Source organism: Rhinolophus ferrumequinum, chromosome 2, assembly GCF_004115265.2.
Source record: "Rhinolophus ferrumequinum isolate MPI-CBG mRhiFer1 chromosome 2, mRhiFer1_v1.p, whole genome shotgun sequence".
NCBI classification, from domain to species: Eukaryota; Metazoa; Chordata; class Mammalia; order Chiroptera; family Rhinolophidae; genus Rhinolophus; species Rhinolophus ferrumequinum.
Window position 1 is genome coordinate 104,674,003 of NC_046285.1, and position 25,274 is coordinate 104,699,276.

A 25,274-nucleotide genomic window follows, 5' to 3' on the forward strand; every position below is an offset into this window, starting at 1 on the left:
TTCAAAGGTAGCATTGTTTTATTTCCTGTATTTCTCTGAATACTGAAAGCACAAGAAACTTTTATTTTCAGTCTCAACTTAAAATTTTCAAACAATGTCCTAACGGGAGAAATCCATCACAGGCATTGAAAAAATCTAAGATCGGTTTTAAAAATTTTGAATACGAAGAGAAGTTTGGTCTTTGAAACGATTCTGGAAGGTTACCTTAAAATAGAATATGTTGATTCTATCTTAGTGCGCTGAGTTAAATGTATTTGTATCGCTGACATGAATCTCAAAGCATACATTGTGTTTTTCTGTTCTGCTCCCCGTGACCACGAAACTAGAATGTGGAAATTAGATGGAGCAAAGTCTCCTTGGGCTGTTGCCTGTGCTATCCTTGCTGGAGTCCTTCCTGCAACAGATCCTGAAGAACTTTGTCCAGCATGTTTTACATAATGAAAGTAACATTAGATTGCTTCCCTTGCCTTGGGAGACAGGTCCGTGACATAGCAGATGTCATTTGATGTCTATGGAATTCTTGATTGGACATAGGTTTTCCTTTTTCTTTTTGATTTTACATTCTAAATCTGCACTCCATTTACTAACTTATCTACCTTATTAATTTCTCTAAGATGGGGATTATCATTAGAACGATGTCACAATGACAGCTAAGAAAAATAAGCACATTAAAGAGTGTACATTCATTCATTCACTCACTCATTAGAAGTCATTCAATTCATTTGCAGTCATGCACCGCTTCATGACGGGGATACGTTCTGAGAAATGTAGAGTGAAACTTACACTATAGAGTGAAACTTACACAGACCTAGATGGTATAGCTTACCACACACCTAGACTACATGGTTTACCACCATCATATATGCAGTCTATCATTAACCAAAACAGCAGTATTGGATGTGTGACTGTATAATACTCAATGTCATATTCACTTTAATTTGATCTTTAGATTTGTTCTCTGTGAAAAGTAGAGTCGGCATTTTATGAGAACCAGCAAAACTATACATGAGGTAGTCTTCTGAATACTTTCCTTAAAATGATGACCTATTTATTTAATTAGATTATTTAAAATAGAAATTATATTTATTATTTTGTCATGCCAATTTTGTAATATTTACATTTACTGGGAGGCATTTCTTATCAGAAAGGACTGTGCTGTCCAGAGCCAGGAGAGGGGACAGCATCCAGGGTGGGGATCAAAATCTGGGTTGTTATTCGAGAGAGCAGCCCAGGTATTCTAACGTGCTCTGGTATCCTTTACCTTCATGGTTATCAAGTCATTGCTGTGAGCTGAGTAGAAAGAGAGTATGCCATTTAAATGCACTGTTATTTATTTGTCTATATGAATAATGAAAAGGACACTCAGATCGAAACTAATGAAAAGGGTCAAGCTTCAGTAATGACAAATAAAGTAACTTGCTCCAGGTCATTTTTATCAGATACAGTGATCGGAGTAATATCTAATTTTCTTCAAGTCTATGCAGTCCTTTTTACACTGCGTCAAAGTATTCTTATTATACACAATTGACTTGCTGCAGATGCCTTTAACGTATGCTAATCTTACTTTATGCATAATGTAATGACATATTATGGAGGTCTATTTTTACATATCTTTATTTTTCCCTGTAAATATTACATAGAAGTACATATGTGACACTGTAAGTGTTCAGGGCTATAATTACTTAAAGTGTACTTACTAGATGATTATGTCATTTTTAATACTATGCTAACCATAAGTAATTTTTATCCTCGCATCCTAACTTTAGAACCTAGTCTACTTGTAAAATGTGATGTTAATATAGTGAATCAAGAAAGACCTATAGCTGGTCAACCATAAGTGTCCACTGTGCTCTTAAGTTGCAACCTCATGGTTCCTACTCATTACTCTTATTTGCATTTCTGATAATATGTTCTCTAAGTAAAGGAAAAAGTACCATCCTTACCTCCTAACGTTGTAACCTAATCCTTTAGAACCTAACCATTCTAAAACAGAATGATGGAAGTACCTGCCCTGTGGTGTCTTGCCCAGGGTTGCCCAGGCTCAATGTAGAGCTTTCAGAAGAAACCATACGAAGGCACTGCCAATGAATGAATGCAGATGGCCTTGGTCCTAGACTTTAGTCCAAGTTCAATTTGTGTCCTGTCAGGGTCAATTAGCTGGAGAGAGAGAGCACTTCCACCGGGATTGAATGGAGACATGCTTCCTAAGCTGAGTCCCAGCCAATATCCCTTCCCAGCACGTTCAGCTGTCAGGCCTGGCTCTCACACTCTTGGCGGCTGAAGAGCTTTTGGAAAGGTGGGCAGCATCTTCTCACTGTACTTTGAAGCAAGAGGACTGCCTGCTGAGGTTGGGATGCCAGTCAAGACCCTTTGAGCAGGCATGCTGTTGGCTCTGCTCTGGGATAGACAACTGGGGTCCTTGGAAAGGCCAATCACATGGCTAAACCAAGAGGACTAATGCAATGGACAGATGACGAGAGATGCAGAATATATTCTAAATGATACAAATAAGAAATGAGTGGTTTTGTTAAAGGTCTCTGTATAGTTTTTATGTGCACAAAAAAGTGAGATGCAAATACAGTCAGGTATGGTTTTCTAAGGAGTCCAGAGGTTTCCAAAGGAAAAGCTACCCTTCTTGATATACATATTTTAACATGAAAGTGAACACTGGGAGTGTTCATGTATTTATTGAACAAATATTCACTGTGCTTCTACTGGGGATATAGTGAATAAATATTCCCTCTACCTTCACAAAGTTTACAGTCCAGTCACCTATAGGAAGTCAAGAGAGAATGATCTGACTCTATATGGTTGACCAAGACATTTTGAAATTAGTTTGGGTAATAATCTCTTGTTATAGAGGAAAGGGTGCAGACTTGTTAAGATGAGAAGGTCTGAAAATTCCTTAAATATTTTTAAGTCATGTTGGTCATTAGGATTTTTAATAAAGCTGCTATAAATCCATCTCTAGAACTGATTGATTAGTTCATAAAAGAAATGTAAATTTTGTAATTTTTCACAGCCTAAAGATTAAAGTGAGAGTTAAAAAAATTAGGCAAAATTAATGTCAAGGCAGCTCTTTTGAATTTCAATTGAGGTAAGAACAAAGGGTGTTGATTTACTCAAGTTACTCTGAGGTTAAATTTATAATTCGGAAAGAAAGTGTTAGGAGGTAAAAATGTAAATTTTGCCTGTTTTCTCTAACTTGAATCGTATTGGAGAAACTTTATAAGATGAAGTTGGAAGGAAAAGAAAGGAAACTAATATATGTTGTAGCTTATTGTACTTGAACTACAATCTTGGCATTCCACATGCGTTAGCTTCTCGGTTGCTTAGAAGCCCACAGGCAGAGTAAGAATGCCTGGGTGGGGGCCCTCACTCTTACAGTCATGAGCCCTTAGATCTTAAGTGAGTCCCTCTAGCTTCAGGATCCCCCTGTGGACAGGACTGGGTTCACCCACAGATCTAATGACAGGATGCAGGCAAAAGATGGGCACAGCACTTGGCAGAAAGCAAATAAATGCTCAGGAAGATGTCTTTCCCAGGAATCCAGGAAATACCAGCGCTGGAATTGTTCCTTTTCCAACATGTGTGCCACTTCTTAGAGGCAGAGGGATTTAAATGGCAGAGTCAAGTGGAGCCTGCAGTTTATTACGTTGTTACTGAGAAAGTCACTACTTTTAAAATGGTGGACTGAGCCATTTTCCAGGGTAAGAGCTCATCTCTGAAGCATAGAATAGATTGTAATGATGCCTCAATTAGTTGGAATTATTGGAGATTGTGGTGATGTGGTATTCTAGTTAAAAACATTCTTTGGATTGCTGAAATTTAATTGCATCCCTAAATATTCAATGTTTATATTTTATGGAAGTCATGTGTCTCTTCTGTAACACTGCTTATTCTAAATAAAATCTTGGCCAGAGGGTATGATACTGAGACTCAAGAAAGTGGGAAACTTATTCTCAGGATTTATATCCTGAGTCATCAGTCTGACAATTGTTTTCAGCAGTGCAATATTTAAGCAATTGAAAATTTCATATTTTGGGGACAGCCTATGGCTCTAAAACAATTTCTCATTCAAAACGAAACAAAACATTTACATCAACAAGAAAAAAAATCTCTGCTTTAATTTCTCTTTGGAGAAATGTTTTGAGATATTGATAATAATTAAATATTGCAAATACTAAAGGTTTTCTGTTATGAGCACCGTAAATAACAGGCAATCAAATTGTCCTTAATTTGCATCAAATGGGATCAGTTGATTCTGAGACTGACCAGAAGAGAAGGTGACCCGCACTGTCAACAGAGACATGTTCTATCAGTAGTTTTACACTTAGGAGATAGACTAAAATACGAATTTTCTGAAAAACCAAAGAACTCTTTAGTTTTATGATTTTTCAGGTACCTAATCAAATACATCATTATCAATAATCTGTAGCTTTAAATATTCTTTCTGATTTTGAATAATTCCAGTAAAAACATGTAGTAAAGTAAATTGTATTTGCTTATGCAGACCCTTTGGTTTTTCAAAGGGTGTGGAGAAAGAGCGAGAAAATGGATATTATTATTTACTTCATTTTTATTTTACTTAGAACCACTTACATTATCGCTTGAGTTCCTGGTAAGGCACTGCTTAGCATTTTTATTTAACTCAAAATATGTAAAGTGTTTAAGAGCTCTTTCTGAGCCTCCATCTTGCATAATGAAGACAATTAAATATGTTACTTGTTCTTGGACATCATCCTGTGGGCTTACATTTGAGGTGATCTGCAGATGGCCATTTCCTCTAAAACTTGTCACAAATGAGTTGGACCATTACCGTTATTCACTTTTCAATACATTTTTAGTAGAAACCCACATGTAAAGTGGTTGGCCTATCTGGTACACTGAGTATAGATCACATCTTTGGGTGTCCGCCATTGTTTGCCCAGATGTATTTTACTGTATCATGAATTAGACCCTCATTGTATCACAGCCTGGTACTGGCAGGTCCTGAAAACCGGGATGCCTTCTCCATGGCAGTTTCTATAGACGCAATGCTTCAGAGGCCAGTGCAATTTGGAACACTTGTATTATAGGCCTTATCATTTCCCACTTACATAAGAATTCATTCATTCATTCATTCATTCATTCATTCATTCATGCAAATGTGCCAGCCACAGGAACTCAAAGATGAATGAGACACTCTTTGCCTCTAATGAGCTCACAGGACAAAAGAGTGATGCAATCAAATGGAAATTAGAAACATGTGATGGGAACATCACTGAGTAATGGGTAACACAGAGGACCAAACAACGAATTCCACTTTGGAGATTCACCCATGTTCACAGAGAGCGTTGTACAGGATCGGAGTGTTGAGTAAGCAGGACTGGGCAGGCCGAGCGGAGAATGCAATTAACGAACAGTGTGAGCAACGACTGTGGAGAAGTAGAGAAGATGACAGCTGTGGGCATGCCTGGTACCTGGTAAACGGGGAGGACAGAGTGATGACCCTGAAATAGGCTGGTGCCGCTTGCTGTTGAACAGCCTAGAGTGTCTTTTGGGTTTTGGTCTATATTCAGTAGGCCATGTGCAAACTGTGCCAGACTTGAAAATCTTAAAATCTGAAACGTTGGTGAAAGAAATAACTGAAATAAAGCGGGAAAGCTGTTCATTTTGTTCAACAGAAGGCGTGTGTTACTGAAGTGTTTGTACAATGATAGTTAAACAAGTTTAACATGTCTGCGATGTCATAGAAAGGTGCTCCTGATCTGTAAGAGGTTCAGCATCTAAAATGCCATTTTCCCACCCAAACCCCGGAGCTCTTCTCCCTTCTATCGCATGTGTCTCCATGAAGCACATCTTTCGCTCGTGATCAGTTGGCCTGTGACTCTGAATGGGTTTCTACCTCAGATGTCCTACAATTTCCATCCTGGCTGCCTGAGGTGGGGCTCCCTCCTTGGGCTCACGTGGTTTCTCCTTCTTTCTTTATTTCCTCCTTTCTTCTCCTTTCCTGTCACCTCCTTACACAAAATGTAAATCTGGAATTTTACACCATAAAACCGAGGCACATTTTTTTTGCACCATATCCTACTTTACATATCCCTTGGATTCTGGATAAGAGCATACAGTTTGGTTGAATCAGTGATGCACTTTCCTTACATAATCAGGTCAATGAGAAATGAAAAGCCATCGAATGGGCAGCCCTTACCTCATTCCCTGGTTAAGTCACCCACACATCTGTCTGCCTGCTGACAGTCCAGGCAATGGCACGGCTGCTCTGAGATAAATCACTTTCTGTGAACAGCATATTTCAATCGCCTCATGAACTGATGGAAGCAAGGCTTCCTTTTAATAGCCTACACCACATTCATCCTTTTGACATTAAGAAGAAACGTAACTGCAATTTACTGACTTCTTTTGCTGTTTTTCTATGGAGACAGAAAGGATGTAATGCCTTTTAAAGCCTGAAAAGTTTCTATGTTTGGGTATAAGAGCTCCGTGGACAGACACATCCCTCAAGCAAGACCCAAAAAGCTTTAGGGGCTACAGTAATAGCTGCTCTTTTTCAGTGGCAAAAATGCAAGGGGCTGAAGAGGGCGAGTGGGTCAAACTTCACAGAGTCTTTAATTCAAGTCAGAGTGAGTCAGCATTCCTTTTGTAGCATGGCTGGGCCGTGTGTGTGGCGAGGGCTTGCCAAGTGCCTTTCATAACCCAGTGTGTGATGCTCGCAGCTGGCGGATGTGCTCACAAAGCTGAATGACACCCCTTCCCACACTGTGTGGCCTGCACTGTCTGAGCCACTGAACAGTCACGGCATGCTGCCCGCCGGAATCACAACTCACAGGTTGGGGTTGTAAAAAACTGACACAAAGGGGCTTCCTGCATGAACGTGTGTTAACAACAAAGGGGGCATCCACTTCTACAATGAAAGCTCTTTTTGCTATAGACTCTGGTCACTTTATGAAAGAGCTGATGCTCGAAGGAAAAACCCAGCGACAGGTACAGCCGGTTTAGTGTTGAATGGTTACAAGAGGTGTGCGCCTGGAAGACCTCACTGGGGCTGTTGCCCTCGGCTCCAAGTGAGAACACAGGAAAAGGGGGAGGAAAGAGGCAAGAAGAAAACACATGTGATGAGAGAAATATAGAACTGGAGCAGTAAGTACAACTTTAGACAGTTTGGCCCAACAAGAACTCTCTAGATAAGATGGAATGTGACCTAAGGGAGTTATCTCCAAGGGCACACTAAGGGCTGGCTAGTCCCCAAGGCAGTTGCACCCACCAGGTAAGTGATACCAGCTAAGGTCCCTCCTAACGCGCTGGTTTGTGACGGCCTTGCACAGAGCACCAATCAACTGCTTCCTTCGCTGGGAAAGTTTCGGTACGAAAAACATGTCCTCTGGACAAACAGCATGCTGATCGCTCTAGTTGTTTGCACTCAAGTTTTCTCTCTCTCCCAGCCACTGGTCAGAAGCCCCCACCTGACCAGGGGCCAGTCTGCACCTGTGGGCCACACTTGGGGACCTTGGACACTCAGCAGGGCACTCACAAGTGAGGAAACAAGGGACGTGCTTGAGGTCACAGCCAGCTGGTGGCACAGCGGGGACTGCTCTCCTTCCTGTCACCTCGGTGGACTAAGTACTACACACCACAATTTGCCACGTAGGAAAAGTGATTAGAAGTCCCCCCCTGGGATGAAATTAGTGAGGCAGACACACCCTTTTTACTCTCTGCCTGGAGACCAGCACTTAGGACTCAATCAAGATTCAACAGATAAAAACAAGACACAACAGCACTCTCTGTGGATGTAGGCTTGCCGTCCAAGTCTTCGAAATAGGAATACAAATATTGGGTCATATGGAAAGGACTTTGAATCTAATTTTGCAGAATGGGATGTTAGTATTTTGGCCTCATAACACTTAACATGAGGGAAGTGCTCGCCCCCAAGGAAAAAGTGCCAGAAGACAAGCGTTTGCTTGGTTTACCTTCCAGGTGACCCTGATGCTCTGAGATGATATGGGCTCCAGGTGAACGTCCTGAGGTGGGCCGTCAGGAGCTGAAAGACCAAACCCCACAGGTTAGAATGACTTCCGGAGTGCATGGAAACCTACACAGCCCGACACAGTCCCCAAGCGTGGGCTTTGTCAGCACAGACAGCGTTTTCAGCTTCCATGGGCAAATCCATTGGGCAGAGTCACTCTGTACTAAATTTAGCCTGGGCTTTCTTGCTCCCAGGAAAAATGACTCCAAGGGCTGTCCTTATACTCTTCCTCCCCATGTCTTTGACAACTTGATTAATAAACCTCAAGGTAATGGGTAAAATACTTCATATTTTTTAAAAAACTCTGTGTGTGGTGGTTGTTGAAGACCCTTGTCTTTCCCTTGGAAGTCTCTTCTAGTGACATGGCTTTGGGGTCCCTCAGGTTGTTCAGAGCTACTGAGGCAAAAAAAAAAAAAAAAAAAAAAAAAATCTGGTTCTTCTGTCTTGAGTCTCCCTGATCGCTTTAGTTCTTAACACTTTTCAATCAAAAATTCTTGTAATTCTTGTGAACCATAGGCTGTGGCCTCTGATGGCAGAAGCAAAGTTGAAGAGCAAAACAGAGCGTGCAATTCACACCACCCAATTTCTAATGATTGTACGGATTCCAATGACACCCAGTGAGGGTCAATTAATATGTCTTAGAAATGTACTACGTGCTAAGTGCCTAATATAGAACGAAGGGATATAAAGCACTCTTGTCCACCCAGAGTTCATGATCTAACCAGAACAATCAGATGTGCGTATGCACACACACGCACGCGCGCGCACACACACACGCAAGTATGATATAACACAGCATACATGCGAGTGTTATCTGAGAAGTAGAAGCAAACAGTGACCCAGGAGTCAGCAGGGCGAGACCCCTATGGATGAGAACACATTGCTGGATTGACGATTTTGTGATCACAGCTGCAAAAGAACCACTCTGCGGACGGGTGCCCATTTGCAGGAGGGTGAGGAGCATATGGGAGCTCACAAAGCAGGAGTGAACATAAACTGATTTCGAAGATTTTGGACAGTGAAAGGAAAGGTAAAGCTAAGGGTTGGGTTGGAGAGAGGCAAGGTCAAGAGAAGCATTGTCCTTTTTTCCAGAGGATGAAGTTTTGAGTAATAATGTGACGTATAGGCGCTTCTCGACTCACGAGGGGTTATGTCCCAGTAAAATCATTGGAAGTTGAAAATCTCCTACGTTGAATATGCATTTATCACCACACTAGAGTATCTATCAGGTGTTCGCCTGGTAAGCACATGGCTCGCTGGGCCCTGGGGCTCCCTGCCCCATCACTGCCCAGCAGGACCAGAGAGTATCATCTGGCGTGTTGCTAGCCTGGGGAAAGGTCAAAGTTCAAGCTTTGGAGTACCATTTCTATTGAGTACATACAGCTTTCACATGCACCATCATGGAGTAGGAAAAATCATTAAGTGGAAACTTTGTAAGTCAGGGACCGTCAATGTTTGCTCAGTTGATGGGCGTTTCAATCTTTCCCCCTGAGTTCAAACTCTGGCTCTATTACTTAGTAGCTGTGTGGTTTTTTGCAGGTTATTTGATTTCTATGTGCCTCGTTTTCCTTCCCTATCTAATGAAACAGTAAAATTTATGTCAGAATGTGATGAAAACAATGTGCTCAGTAAATATAGGCCATCATAATAATTGTTATTATAATTGGGTGTTTTTACATAGGAGACATAATGGAGAAATTCGAATAATAAGAAGAAAAGGTATACGTAAAGGAACAGTGAGGACAGGAGCAGCAGTAGACAGGGTGGGCTGAGCGGGCTGGGAGGAGGGAGGAAGCAGTGGGGGGGCCTCCAGGAGCCTTGCTGGCTCAGGGCAGCAGTTCCAACCTGACTGTCTCTATCTTCTCAACAAAACAATAAGACGTGAAGTCAAGAAATCAGAATGAGAGCGTGAAGGTAAGAGTTTTGGGCTTTAGGGACACAATGTCGGCTTGGGGGATTCCAGAGGCCAATGGAAAAGAGTGTTCTGCATGAGCCAGCGCTGGCCTGGGGGTGGGGGCAGTTTAGCCTACGAGACTCACGTGGCGAGGGGCCAGCGTGCCGGGCCGTGGGCCGCTATGAGACCAGTGACATGGTGTGGGATGGAACATCACTGTGACGGAGGGCACGAAGACCTGGACATGGGATTGCTGCCAGAGGAGCAGTGAGACCTGATGGTGGCTCCTGTACATCAAGGAAGAAGGGGGAAGCTGATGCCACAGGTCACGGCTGATGGGACCAGGAGAGAAGAAGGACGTCTAGAGAGCGAGCCGATTTCCAGGAAAGATGGTTCATTATAGTTTTGAGATACGAATTTGAGGGGAAATGGGAATACTGGAGCATCTTTCAGCAGCTAGAAAGGTTTACAAGAATGGGGGGAGGGAGGAGGACGGGGTAGGGACAGGAGGACAGTCAGGTTTGTAGGCTGTTTCCTACCCCAGGCCCCTCGTTCTCAGTCTTGCTAATGCCATCCTCAGCCCTGAAGTCTAGTCTAAATGTCTCCTGTCCCCTGTCCTCTGCCACTGTCAGAAAAACGCTCACTGTCCGCGTGGCCTCTCACCCTGACATCCGACATTTATGTCTGGTACCAGTTTCTATTCAGTTCCTAAACATCAATTCTGGTCTACATTTTACACTTTTGATGGGGACATCGGCCCAGAGTACCCTACAAACTTCTCACCCATCATACTAACTTCTCACCATCTGTGTTCTGTCCTCCTCATGCTTCTGTTTTGCTCCCCAGACCCCCAAGCACCCCGTGTCCCAGCATGTCCAACATCTCAGTGGAACCTCCACACACCTGGCCCTGGGCAGCTCAGAGCCTTCGTCCTCCAGCTTTCTTTTGTCTCCATCAGTTTCCTGCCCATGCCTGAGAGCTCCCCCCCCAGCTGGGGGACTCGTCACAGTAGGGCTGGGCACATGTTTGCAAAGCAGTCTTTGCGTCAGCCTTTCTCTCTTCCCCCAATAGACTCTCAGGGCGCGTCCTCAGGGACCCAGTCAAGCACAAGACCTTGCTTTGAAGGGAAAATCAATGTGCGCAGGCTGAAACTCAGAGCACACTTCTCCCTCCAGCAGGTCGTGGGGACAGTCGTTTTCTGGGGGGTGCAGCCGCTTGGGTTTATCGGTTCCTTAAGTGCAAAGGCTGAACTAGCACTGAAGTTCATTTCCAGAACAGTGACGGAGGGAGAGGCCAGCAAGCAGCTGACTGCGTCCTTTGGGGGTGTCTGAACTGTGGCCTTTCGTGCGGCCTTCTCAAGAATACGGCAGCCCTGCCCCTACGTTCTGCTCACAGGGACGAGCCCATTCTGCAGGGATCTTTGCATAATCAGATCCAGTGAAAACATGTGGAATGGATTTCTCATCACCACTGATAATTCTGTGGTCAGGAGAAGCATGCAGTTCATTCACAAAAGAATCCTTCTTAAAAAATTATTTTAAGTTCTGACAGCTCTACGGATGCTTGATTATTTTAATTTAATTGTGGTAAATCCGATTTCACAGGGAGACTGTTTGTTGGGAATCAGAGGCAATGTTGGGGCGCTGCCTCAGCTGCGTCCTTTGGGGGTGTCTGAGTGGTGGCCTTTCGTGTGGCCTTCTCAAGAATACGGCAATAAACGGTCGCAGTCTTCAGATTCTTGTTGAGAGAGAATCATAATTAAAAACAAAGGTACAAGGAAAGTGTTTACAAAAATACCCTTGATTCTATCAGAAAATATGAATCCAATGATGCAATCACTGGAACTGGGGACAATTTGTTTTTCCAGTTTGGTTTGGTGTTTTGTGAAGGTCCCCACTGAAGTGGTGGGAGGACAGTCCCCATTTCCAGGACAGACCCAAGGCTCAGCCTCAGCTCTCCCCTCTGCCCTCAAAATATTCTCTCCTCCACGTATCAATCTCCTGGCCTCACCAGGAGAAACTTGGGGATAAATCAGTCATTCAGCAGTGAACCACGCCAGTGGGAATCACTCCCAAATCGCCATCTCTGGTTTCCTTATTGGGGAACCTACTGAGGGCCTACTGGTGTGTTTCCCCAAAAATAAGACCTAGCCGGACCGTCAGCTCTAATATGTCTTTTGGAGCAAAAATTAATATAATATAGTATAAGACCCAGTCTTATCTTACTATAATGTAAGACTGGGTATAATATAATATAATATAATATAATATAATATAATACCAGGTCTTATATTAATTTTTGCTCCAAAAGACATATTAGAGCTGATGGTCCAGCTAGGTCTTATTTTGGGGGAAATACGGTATGTGCCATGTTTGAAACTAGGCAAGGACTTGGGTACAAAAGTGGATAAAAAATGGACAAGGGGATAACTGCATGATTCTACAAACACGAGTTCATCTCTGATAGAAAAACTGTGGGTGAGAGGAACGCTCTTTGCCGGGCAAAGCAGACCAAGACTGTGTTTAGTTAAAAACCAAAATAAAACCAAGAACTGTTCATATCTAGATGGGGAAAAGTTGCATTCATTTAAATAACTATAACTACTTATTAAATAAATAGCTTAGTTATCTAAACTATTATTTATTTAGCATCTATCAGGTGCCAAACACTGTTCTCGGTGTCTGGGATGCAGCAGTGAACAAAACAGGCAACTAACCAAACATAGATCATAAACAAAATAAATCAATAAATCATGTTTGATGGTGATAAACGCTATTTTTAAAAACCAGAGTGTTAATGGAGGGAGGGGATCACTTGTGACTGAGGGGGTTGTTGGTCGAGCTTTAAACTTTAAATAATGAAGGGGAGTCCTGACTAGGACTCATGAGAAGATGATATTTGAGCAAAGACTTGAAGGAGGTATGGAAGGAGGGGGAAGAACATTCCAGAACAATCCCAGAATATTCCGGAATATTCCCGAACATTCTAGGATAGCTGGTGGGAGTATATTGGGCATGAATGAGGAACAGCAAGGAGGTCAGTGAATTGTCTAATTTCCAAAATCTCTGAATGGAAGCTGTAGAAACACAGCAACTACAGAAGCAGATTGCTGAAGGCTCGGGTGCAGGATGCCCCTGGGTCTCTGTGGGCAGACCCTGTGCATCTGACTCTCTCATTGAAGAGGACAATAGATGTCGCCGTGGGCTAATATGCACCAATGTTCATCCATTTATTGTGACACATTGATGATGCCTTTCGCTCCTTAAGCCCTCATCCTATCCTGTTCCCTTCAGCCTCTAGCTCAGCACACAGGAAACTTCTAGATCAGAGCTGCTGCTCTCAGAGGTTATGAAAAAGGATGCAAGGACCAGTGACTTAGTGCCAGATCCAACGGAAACCCAAAGACTCTGTGTGGTGACCCTCCCATAATCCTGACCTTCCATTCTCTGATGCGTCTGAGAAAACTCAGTGGTTTTTCAAGGAGCTCCCGTGTAATTGAACTTCCACGTTCCACGGACAGATTCATAATGAAACGACGAAAGGATCAGCCACTCTAAACTCAGCCACAGGCACTAAGTGACACGTGACCTTCAGGGCACAGCTGCTAATGGGGAAGTTGGTCTTGGGTGAGGGTCAGCCATGGATGTGACAGGCTGATCTGTGTCAAGGAAACCTGGCAAGTCCCTGCACTTCTGGTCCATTAGGAGTTGATCTCATTAACTCTTAGCAGTGTCCCCACTTTATCTCTGGACTTCTCCCCTTCAGGGGCGAAGGGCTGCTGAGGGGAGTCGGGAAGAGTGTGCCAGACAGCGTGATCTGTGCTTTGCGGCTGTGTCCTGAGGTCAGATGTATTAGAGGCTATGATAATCCATTTGTGCGCTTTCATATGAAAATAAATTCCGTGTTGGTGGAACTGGAACAATGCTATTTTCCAACATTCGGTAGGAATGCTATGTAAGCAGCAGTGATTCCTCCTTCACCAAGCTTTATGATGGGTGATACAACAGGAAACCAAAACCCGCGTGCCCACCATGGCAAGACCTACTTTAGGGACCTGTAAAGGGACAAATCGGTAATATTTAAACTTTGGGGCTGCATGTAGCCTCCACTGCATACTCTTCTATTTCCTCTTCTTTTTAATGTAAAAACTATTTTTAGCTCAAGAATTATGAGCAGAATTGGTCCATTAGCTCTCGTTTGCTGAACCTTACAAGAAAGAAGTGTGGGTTGGTGGTTAACTGGGGGTGTATGGGTGACCACTCTACACAGAGCTCCAGCTGATTGTTCCCAAACAGGACTCAGGAGGAATTCAAACTTGAGGTTGTAACCTGAAATTCCCAGATTTTAAAAACTGACACCCAATTGTAAAGGTCTGCACGACAATAGGCGGAGCCAATCACAACACACCCACAGGCTGTGTGCTGTGTGGGCAGCCGCTCGACATGGGACACGCTCCATCCATCAGGACAGGGGAGGCATCTCAGGCTGCAGGCCCCGATGTTTCCTGTGGTCCAAGGTGGGGCTCTGACGGGTGGGCCTGCTTCTTTCTCCCACTGTCTTCTCCTTCCACCTTCCTGCCCCAGCCTTTCGCCTTTCTCTATTTTTCTGAGGTGCTTCTGAATTACAGTGTGGGTTTAATCCACGATATATTTTCCTCAACACACACACACACACACACACACACACACACTGCTCGTTGTTACACTTATTCTAGGACAACCCTCTAAGTCACATTTATGAACAATCCTCCCACATGTACTGAGTACTCTCCATCCTGCCAGACACATATGAAGGATAGAAACGAGCAGCACACAGCCCCATGGAGAAAGGACAACATGGCCCGAAGGTCATTTTCAGAAAGATTCCTACCCAGTACTGGGGGAGGGGCAGTGAGACTGGAGAAGGGGTCCCCCTGGGCGACACCTTGACCTGACTTTTCAAGGAAGAGTACAGAAAAGGGGACATGGAATTTGGAGGGACTTCCAGACAGGAGGTTGCACGCATGCAGAGAAGGGACAGAAGATGGCAGGCCGTCACGTATTGGGCCACAGGGAGTCCAGTGGAGCTTCGGAGAGTAGGGTGGGGGAGACGCAGACCTGAATACCTCACAGACTCACCTCCTCAGCCAGGTGGGGAGTGAAAGGTGTCCTCAGGTGCTCCAGACTTGGGCACTATATTACCGTAATAATGAGTGGATCTAAGGCTTCCAAGAGATTCCACCTGAGGGTTTTCACTGCTTGAGAGATGATTACTTTTTTTTTTTTTAAGGCAAAGGGGCAGTGAGGGTGGGGAATTGTCATCTCAAGATGGCTGCAGCTTCTAGAAGATGGGCTTGGGGGCATCCCTGCCGGGAAATGACAATGGCAATCTATGGCTACTGTAGGCAATTCCAGTGAGGGTTTCTTTGGTCAGGACTGTCACCCTCCATTCCATGTGAGCCACACGAGGAAAAAGGACTATTTTATTTTAGTCACGCAAACCTATGCACCAAGACAAAGCCACATTCTGTTTTGTAGCTTTACTTTGCTCAACCCTGTTCCTTCCCCTGCATTTTCCCTTAGCTCATCTGAATAGTAAATGACAGGGCTGTGTGAGGCTGCCAGCAGCTAGCACCCGGGTTAAAATCCAAGAGACCAGCCCCAGGAGCCAAGAAGGTGGCTTCTGCATCAGTCTGTCTACAGAGATGCAAGCTGCACTGCAGACCACTGGTCAGGAGAGGCTGTTCACCTATCCTCCTGGCTGTAGAGAGAAACGCTGCCATGGCAACTGCCAGCTGCAGCAGAGGTCACAGAGGAAATGAAATCAAAAGCAACACCAGCATTCGTAATGGCAATACGGAAAGCAACCACAAAAAGCACCACCAGAAAAATGGTTACCTTGAAAAGGTTGTCGAGATGGGGCAGTTGGGAAAAGGGGTCAACAGGAAGGAAAAGATGGAGCACTGCCTCAAAGATTACATTTTGGGGGACAGCTTATTCTCCCTACATATTCAGTGCAATGAAATTCCAGGCAGTTAGTGGGTTGTTTATATAAATATGTAAATAAGACTCTATTTTTGCAGGATCACGCTAACACTCATTTCCCACTTATTTCTAAGAAATGAAAAGTACTTTTAGAGCTTGGGATTTTTTTCGTTTATCCAATATGTTTGTGATAAGGAGGAGAGAGGCATCGTTATGTCCATTTTGGGGATAAGAAATCACACTCTGGGTGATTTCTAATTCAAGTATTAGAAACGGCTCATCCTCAGACACTAAAGCAGAAAGCTATCCTATCACCCTCCCTTAAAGGCAGTTTTCAAGAACTGTTACGTTACGGTGCTGAGAAATGCGAGCTCATTCACTGTTCAGGGAAGAATCGTGCATGTTAACCTAGTTCCCTGAGGACAATATTGACTACACCTATCAAAAGAGTTAAATTTTGCTTTTGCTTTGATCCAGCAATCCTACTTCTTGCTATTTAACCTGAGAAAATAATCTTGAAATGACGAAAGGTATACCCCAAAGATAGTCATCACAGTGGTGTGTGTAATGATGAATGACTGAAAGCAGCGGACATGCCCAACACTACACGGCGTGCGTTAAATAAATGGTAGAAGGTTTCGTTACCAATTGGAGATGACATAAGAAATACGTGAGTGATGTCTATTTGGAATGCCATTAATGAGTGCAACAGAGAGGAGGTGGTGGAAAAGAAGTCAGGGACAACCCTAGTTCCCCAGTTAAAAGGTGAAACAGACCTCCCATTGGACCCTTGGTCCTTTGGGGATGACCGCTTTAACCTTGGTGATGGAGTACTGGGGTCGGAGACCAAGCCTCCAACGTTACCATAGCAGTAGGTGGTGGCTGAGTAGCTCTGATTGCTGGCAGGTAAAGAAAAGCTAGGTTTGGGGGCTGGACACTCCGTTCCCCCCAAGAGATGAGCCAAGCTTTGGTTCCTTACCTTTCCTTCCCCAGAAAAACCCAAGGGTGGCTCGCTTCCTCCTCTCTTTTCAGAAGGTGTGTTGTCAATCAGCATTATTGTTACCGCCTAATTGCCCAGTCCTCCACAGACCAGTTCATTTCACCCCATGGCAGCCATAGGGGACCATGGTGTTGAAGAGTGTGTGTACACGTATGTGCCTGCACGCGTGTGTGGGGGGGGTGAGCGTGCATGCACATGTGCGTGGGCGATGAAACAGGTTACAAAAATGATTTAGTAGGTGATACCAACATATCCATAGGTAGCTCTAGTTGGTAGGATTATGGAAGCTGTTTTGCCTCCTTCACAATGTTTCTTTCTATCTTCTAAGTTTTCAACTGAATATGAAATACTTAGTAATAGGAAAAAGAGCAATAAAATTTCTTACAGAAATGGTGACATTTCTACTCGGTAAAATAAACAGTACTACCATCGCCCTAACTGCCCGCAGCAAGTACTCTTGCTGCTTCCCCAGTTAAACATCCTCCCTCACCTGGACCACATGGGGTCTTGAGCAAGACAGACTCATGGTTCTCCTGCCACCTGATTCCATGCATCCAAACAAAGAGACTGTGAAACCTGCAGAGTCCTTTCACTTTCAGTAAACTGTCAGGCTCCTACGTCTTTCTTTTAAATCTTGGGAATGAGAACCTTGAATTAAACCCCACTGAAGAGGCGTGCCTTCCAAGTAGGAGGCAGAGCACTGTCTGTGTTTCTGGAAGGGCGTGGAACTATGGAGAACGCTCATCAAAGGTCTGGTTCTGCATGAACCGTCTGAGCCCCTGAGAGCCAGCTCGGGCCCCTGCGCGCGGGCGTCCGCGCATCCCACGCACCTGCCTCGTCCGCGGTGATGGACAGCTCGTTGCTGGGCTCGCTCTTGCCGATCCGGTTCTTGGCATACATGCGGATGCTGTAGGTGGAGGAAGGGTGGATGTCAATGATGGTGGCCGAGTTCAGCTGGGGGGAGACATCTTTGGTTTTCTGAGCAGAATCCCAGGAGTCTTTTGGGTTTTGTTTTTCGAAAAAGAAGAGATAGAGATGTGAGTTGCTTTCCTCTGCCTTTGCAAATTCACAAGTAGGAATTAAAAATTAAAAACCAAACAAATAACCAAACTCAAAATGAATTCTTAGTGCGATGCTCTCGCATCAAAGGGGAGATGATACCACACTCATTGTCCCCACTGACGGGGGACAAGGGCTGCGGGCACCTGCTTTCAGGGGGACATCTGCGGCAACACAGCGGGTCTACTGGTGGAGACCACAGAGGAAGCTGGACGTGGTGGAAGCTTATGCCAGCGAAGCGGAAAGCAGCCACATTTAAGCACTCATTGTACAGATGATAAAAGGAATTAGGGTTCAGACACCCCCACGCACACCCAAAAGAAAAAACATCCCTGGTTCTAAAAGGTATTTAAAAACCAGCAAAACTTCCAGCCACACCAGATCTCTTCTTTTCCAAAAAAGAGTGGTAAAAATGAAACACTTCCATAAAACTAACCTCAGTCTCCAGCACAAACACTGCTTACCAAATGTATTTCTCAGTTCTAACTTTTGAAATCATTTAGTCTCAGGTCCTCTATCATAGGGATTATTTTTCAACCACAGCTGATTTTAAAGACAGCACATGCCTCGCATGAAGAGTTGTCATTGAATTTGTGACAAGAGGTAACTGCTGATTTGAGGGCTTCAGCGAATGATGAGAAGGTCAGTAAACGGTTCTTATTTCAGAAAGAGTTTGAGGAAGTGCTGATTGGGGAGGGTGGTCAAGAGATGATGTTGGTTGTAGAAGAGCAAAGAACACCCTGCGACGGGGACCAAAAGGAAGCTTGCACACTCCCCGCCTCTCAGTGTGCTCGCATGTGGTACTCATCACACTCGTAAGAATGTCATTGAGATCCCGTGTTCCCTGCTGGGGAAGCCCCATGAGGGCAGAGACCACATTGGCCCTGTTCAGTGCTGTATTCCCAGTGCTCCCCAAGATCCTGACAAATAATAAATGCGTGTTTAATAGATGAATAAATAAATAGCAAATACACGGACACTTGAGTCCCGGGAATGACCCCACGCCCCTTTCCACATTAACGGTGACGATGGAGGTGTAGAGGGCTGCTCTGCCCCGAGGTAACCATAAATGCAAGAGAAATACACTTGTAAGAGAAATTTGTGGCCTCAAGCCCACCTTCACTCTAACTTACCAGGGAACGGAACAGAATACAAACAAACAACTAGCATTCCAACTACAAGACAGAATATTATTTACATCAAGAAGATTAAAGGTGGAAGAACATGACGTAAAAGATGCTGCGAACTATCAAATGAAGGGAGAGGAGAAGAATGTGAACCAGAAGAGGAAAATCAGGGGGAGGGAATGTGATGCCAGTGAAATAACACCCATAGATGAGCCCTGTCCCACAGAGAGGAAGCCAGACCCTTTGGAGAAGACATCTAGGACAACAGACAGGAGGCCCAGGCATTGCAAGATGCAAACAAAGTTGCTAACTGGCCCCAGGAGGAAGCAGACACCTGTAGTAGTGATGACTCTGCCCAGGGCAATATAGAGGTTTCTGGACCAGTAAAGGGCCAGTAAAGACATGGCCGTCTTCACAGGAGGAGGAGTCTAGGAGGTGGTGAGAACCTGAAGAGCAGATATACTGATGCCTACCGACCACCTCCTCCTGCCAATCAACTTACGTGGATAGCGCATGGGGGAGGGACCAAGGCAGGGGCGTCCTGGGCAGGAAGTGGAAGATCCCTGGAGAAGGGGCTGTGTTTTAGCTCCTTCACTGAAGTTATTACACTTTGAAAGAAGAAAGATGATGTCAATGGTCGTGGTTATTAGACTACGGTTCAGAACAGCACAGGATAGATTTCTGGCTAGATGTCAAGAAGATGAGAAAGAATGTGTTATCCTGAAGGACTTTAAAGCAACTGAATAGAGGAGAGTCTAGGTAAATCCAAACAGACTCTGGCAAATGACATGGCATCAAAGGATGCCACGTCCTTTATTCCTCAAAGGAGGCACAAAAACAGGCCAGTGACTACCCAGGAGAAAAGAGTCGGGAAAGGGACCAAAAGTGCTACTTCTGATCTCAGACGACGATGTGCAGATAGACAGGTCATGGATAATTAACAAAGTGTGCATGAGCCTTCAGCAGTGGGCATTGGAAACAATCAGAGAGGCATCCCGATACTTGACAGGACGAAACTGCAAACTGAAAAGCAAATACAACCAGCAAGAATATGCCACCGACAAAATCAAGACTTCTGAGGAGCAAGTCATGAGCAGAAGGGCATGTTTGGAACTCCAAGAGCAAGGATGACAGCATGCATGGGGAGGGTTCGGGTAAGGACACGAACAGGAAGGGTCAGGGATGAAATTGTGCTGGGCCTCTATTTAGAGGGGATGGTGGTTTCTAGAAGCAGACAGTGCATGTAGCCTCAAGGAGGGTTTATAAGTCACACTGGCAGATGCTTACAGAGTCTATTTTACGGAGGGGTGGGTGGGGATACAGGGGATGCTGAGGTTCCCAGCATCTAGCAAGAGTGCGGATCTGCTCCCTCTCGGGGTTCAGGAGGGCCAAAGGGAAGCGACAGCGTGGGAAGCTCAGAGGAGGGGCCCGTGGGGGGAGCTGCGCACACAGAACACAGCTTCTGCCAGATTCTTGTCTAAATCATTCTCTCCTTGCCTGCCATTGGGCAACACCAACCGGAAGTCAGAAGGAAAGGAATCTGTACGGTATGGTCCCCAGAGCTCAGCCTCCTGGAGATGGGCAGACAACAGGCTCATGGTGGAAATGAAGGACGCAGTCAGAGAGCACCCAGCAGCAAAGGGAGCTCATGCTCGTGGAGTCACATGTATTCTCTCAGTGCTGTGCCAGGCATGATAACAGTGTGCCTTCCACAGGCCCCAATCCATGGGCACACTGGAAGCACTTGGGAGCTCTGACAGCTGCACTTACAGACCTGCTGAATCTGCGGGGGTGCTGCCCAGAACCTGTGTTCTAGAACAGCCTCCCTCTCTGGGTCATTCTGATACACAGCTGGAGTTTAGACAGACTGCTTTATTTGATGGAATGCTTACAATATTCTGGTGAGGTAGGGACTTTTATTTGCAGTGTGAAGGTCAAGAAACTTAGACCTTGTTACATGGCTGGTGAGATGTAGCTTTGGCATTTGACCTCAGCTGTGCTATCCCCGAGCTGCCGGTCGTTGTCCTATAGCTCATGACCTCCCTGCATTCTCTACAGGACTCCCCATGGGACGGGATTTCAGTTTTCCATACGCCAGCTGAAAGCCTCCTATGCTTACATGAAGACTTTCTGACAAGTTCTTCACTTGGCTTCCTGATGAGGTGGAGCAATGCAGAGAGTCTGGCCAGGTTCAAGAGGGGGACTTTGGCCAAGAGCTACTGGAACAGCTGTGGGTGTGTAGGAACTAAGGTTGGGAGAACTGTGCGTGGTCAGATCTGTATCTTGGTTTAAAAAGGAGAGGTCAGAAGCATTTGCCGAAAAAGTAGACAGGATTCTATGACACGCCCCTGAGAGACGGGTGTCTTAAAGGGATGGGGAAGCGCAGAATGCCGTTCCCGCCTTGGAAATTCCAAATAGCCCCCAAGGGAAAGGACTGTGAGCCCGTGTGGCTGATGCTCACCGGTGAGCCCAGCTGGGGGTCACACACCCCACGTCAGGAGGATGGCAGGTCATCCAGGACAAATGTAAGAGGGTGAACTTGATCTGAAGAAGTGTAGCTAGAGGCCAGAATGAGTGAGGGTACCCAAAAGTTCTAGAGACAAAATCACGCGAAAGGTAAGAGCAAGTCTAGAACCAATCAATAAATCAACACAAACCCACCACGGCTACCTGCATAAGAGAGTTTGTGCTTCCTGGCCTGGCTGGTGACATTCCAGGGTGCGGGAGAGCGTGTCAAGGTGCTAAAGCCCATTCAGATATCTGTGAGTGGAGAGGAAGAGAGGTCCCCGAAGAGGGGACTTGGGACGAGACAGGCTGCCTTCCAAACAGGAGAAGGAAGCAGAGGCAGCAGACAGATGAGCTGAAGGTGCACACGGGGCAAGGTGCTGGGAGGGGCGTTTAAAGGGGTTCCTGGTGTCCATTTGGAGGACAAGCAGAGGTCACTAGCAAGTGATGTAGCAGCCGGAGCAACGGTGGGACTGCAGCTACATGAAGAGAAGTCGCATGTTCTGAATGAGGGAGGTCAGGGCTCCACTGTGTCTGTACCTGGTGGGGTGACACCTGGGAGATTGACACAGAGCATGACCCGAGTGAGAGGCTCAGGAGATGGTTGCAGGAGATGCAAGTAAAGCAACTTGGGATATTTCACTTTTCTTGGCAAACAAAAAACCAAGAGTGTCATCTATTCTCAAATCTTGGAAGGCACGTCACCTGACCAAAGGGTTTTGGAGTGGGAGGAGGGCCGCTGGATTCAGGAAGGTATGTTTGGGTGCAAGAAATGCAAGGACTTCCAACAGTCACAGCAGAACGGCGCTTTCTTGGGGCCAGTGAGCTTCCGTGCAAGCATCGCCGGAAGGATCAGCTGTAAGGACCCAGTTTGATGGGGAGACTCTGAAGTACAGTAACACATTGTTCTTAGTAAATTAACAAAAAGGTAAAAGAAAGCATCTTTGGGGGGATGATTTCACGGCCTAAAACGGGTTGAGAATCAAGAAGTCAACAAATGTTTATTACGAGGCTCGTATATGTGCTGGTCTCTGTGAGAGATGCAGGGACATAGCACAGGGCTCCTCAGACAACAGCCCTGCCCTCAAGGGTGCACAGACACAGTCTCTGTCCCTCAGGGGGACAACTGCTCAGTATGGGGTGACACATAGTAAATACCTTCCCAGCAGAGGGGCAGATAGTAAATAAACAGTCACAAACCCACCAAGTGTTCCAAGGTACACAGGATGCTATACGAGTAGAGAAAGGGCATACCATAAAATGGGTGGTCAGGGGAGGCTTCCTGGAGGAAGCGACATTTAATCTGTAACTGGCAGATTGGTTTTCTATGTACTCAGCCTGTAAATTTTACTCACTGAAACTGCGGTTGTATTTTATACACTCAAAACTTATTGAGGAGCATCTAATACATGAAAATGCTGCCTAACACAACTTAGGCAGTGAGCACAGCTGCACCTACAGCCAGCCTCGATCCTTCATCCCAGGGCTTTCCAGTGGAAAGCAATAGACACCCTGGAGGGCCCTGGTGGACGTCTCAGGTCATGGAGCTGGGCCTGCCTGTCCCATGAGCTTTTCCTCAGTGACTCTCCTGGGACTCATTTTAACCCCCAAACTGCCTTGCTCCAGGGCTGCGAAAACATCTTAGCCACATGGGTGTGTGGCTGAAATAGAGCATGAAGGATGGAAATCTGCCCTCCAGTCTGACCGCACCCAGCGTCACAGACAAGGAGCTCGCGACTTTGGTGATGCAGGGCTCAAGCATTTATGCATTTGAAAATGTTGTTGGTGAAAAAGATGGTTCTTAGATTTGGATTGCTTGCCTGGGTCCCTGCGCCCCTGCCCCCAGCCTGTGCTATGTCTGCCACATTTCCTGGTGACAGTGGGCCTGCAGCCTTGGGCCCTGTGTTTGCATTGCCTCACTTCCAGGTCTCTAGCTGCAGCGTAAGATGGGCAAGCTGAGGGAACCATCGTTCAGATCCAGCTCCCGTATTTTGATAATGTGCACTCTTTTGTCCAAATTTGTGAGGGAAAAATAAGGATGCATATTATACATGGGTAGTACTAATTCCATCTCTATATAAATGTTTTTCATTCTTTTATTTATGCTTATGAGTCAAAAGTATAACTCTAGAAATCAATAACGTTATCGGTATGCAAAGTAATACCCTGAGATACAATAATCGGTTTTGTTGAACTTACAATGAACTTGCAACAATGAAGAGTTCCTGGCCTTTGATAATGCATAAATATCGTAAATTTGTTACCAGTGCATGAAATTTCTTGTACCTTGTATCTTTTCCTGTGTTTTGTAATTATTTGTTACATAAAATTTCTTGTGCCATACTACGCTAAAAAATAAAAGCTAAAATTCCTTTATAATAGCAAAAGCAAGTACCTAATGTAAACAAGTAAAAACTTGAATGAAAAAATTAAAATGAAAGATTTTTCCCCCTGAAAGTTTAGGCCGAAAAACGTGGGTGCGCATTATACACAGCAAAATATGGTACTTCTTGCACGTCTCAAATATGGTTTCTAACGCACTGTTGTTGGATTGAGGCACTTTTTTTCCATCCTCACATAGTGCTTTCCTTGACACCTCTCCCTTGGCAGTTCTTTAGGGTCTCTGCAAGTCCCCATCGCAGGCTGTGGTCTCATACTGCCCCTCGCACGCTCGTGCTGAAATGTTCCCTCACTCCGGACCTGCCTTTCAAGCTGCCTCCAGCTTAGTGCTTACTATAGCTTCAGCCAAAACAGGCAAACTGGTCACGACAGGGTAACCTACAGTGTCCAGACAGTGAAAAATAAGGCTCTTCGTGTGGCTGCTGAGAATTTTCCTAGCCCCTCTTCACATGCGGACGGTGCCTCGCTCCCCATCTCTATCACGAGACACAGTAAAAGTCCACATGGGACGTGAAAGGCAGACGAGGAAATAGAAAATATAATGAATGCTGTCAGCGATCGGTGGCAAGAAAGCCCAAGCGGGCGGCCTGCAGCAAGACTGAGGCCCAGCTGGCTCAGAGAGAGAAAGGAGCCAGAGCCCAGCCAGTGAGTGCGCCTCCAGCCAGAATTCCCTCCCACAGAAAGACACGTGGAGGGGCTTTCGGCCAGGAAAGACACCAACTGGTAAGACACGCCTCCTCTGGATTCCCATGAGTTCAGAGTTATTCTGACAGGTAAATAGAAATGGAGGAAAACAAAAGGGCTTTTTAAAGTGGAAATATAGCTGGAGGAAATGAAGGACTTACCTGATTTATTTTTGCATTCAATATCGTAGCCGGTGATGGGGCTATTCCCGTCGAACCCCATGGTCCATCTGAGGGTGATTGTGCGTGCTTTGACGTCCTTGATCTCAATTTCTGGTGGGTCCGGGGGCTCTGTGCAATCAACACAACACGGGGTTAGTCTAGACATGAGACGCGAGCGCAGGCGCTGAGTGTGACACACACGCGCTTTGTCAGCGTCCCACACTGGAAGATGCTTTCTACCTGGAAGCATTTTTTTTTTTTCCCTAATCACATTTTAGGGAGGAGAAATGCCACCTTCCCCAGACTGCCAATTTTCACAGCACGTGCAGAGGTGGGCCAAAGCTGAAGGATTTAAATGCCACTCTTGTAGTTTGGAATCTATCATGCAAGAACTATTTAGAGTTGAGCCTTCTGATGTTACACTTCTCTTTCCGTTCGGAGTGTCCAGTATAAGGATGCCT

The 25,274-nt window shown here is 45.3% G+C and overlaps 1 protein-coding gene across 2 annotated transcripts in view; it reads right to left on the reverse strand.

Annotated features, from left to right (window-relative positions):
• DSCAM (DS cell adhesion molecule) overlaps positions 1-25,274 on the reverse strand; it is a 640,159-nt gene that overhangs the window by 108,944 nt on the left and 505,941 nt on the right. For both annotated transcript variants that reach the window (XM_033091571.1, XM_033091562.1), the window contains exons 14-16: positions 24,814-24,942; positions 17,708-17,875; positions 7,965-8,035 (exon numbers count right to left, since the gene is read on the reverse strand). In XM_033091571.1, coding sequence (XP_032947462.1) covers positions 7,965-8,035; positions 17,708-17,875; positions 24,814-24,942 — 368 coding nt within the window. The remainder of the gene's footprint in view (positions 1-7,964; positions 8,036-17,707; positions 17,876-24,813; positions 24,943-25,274) is intronic.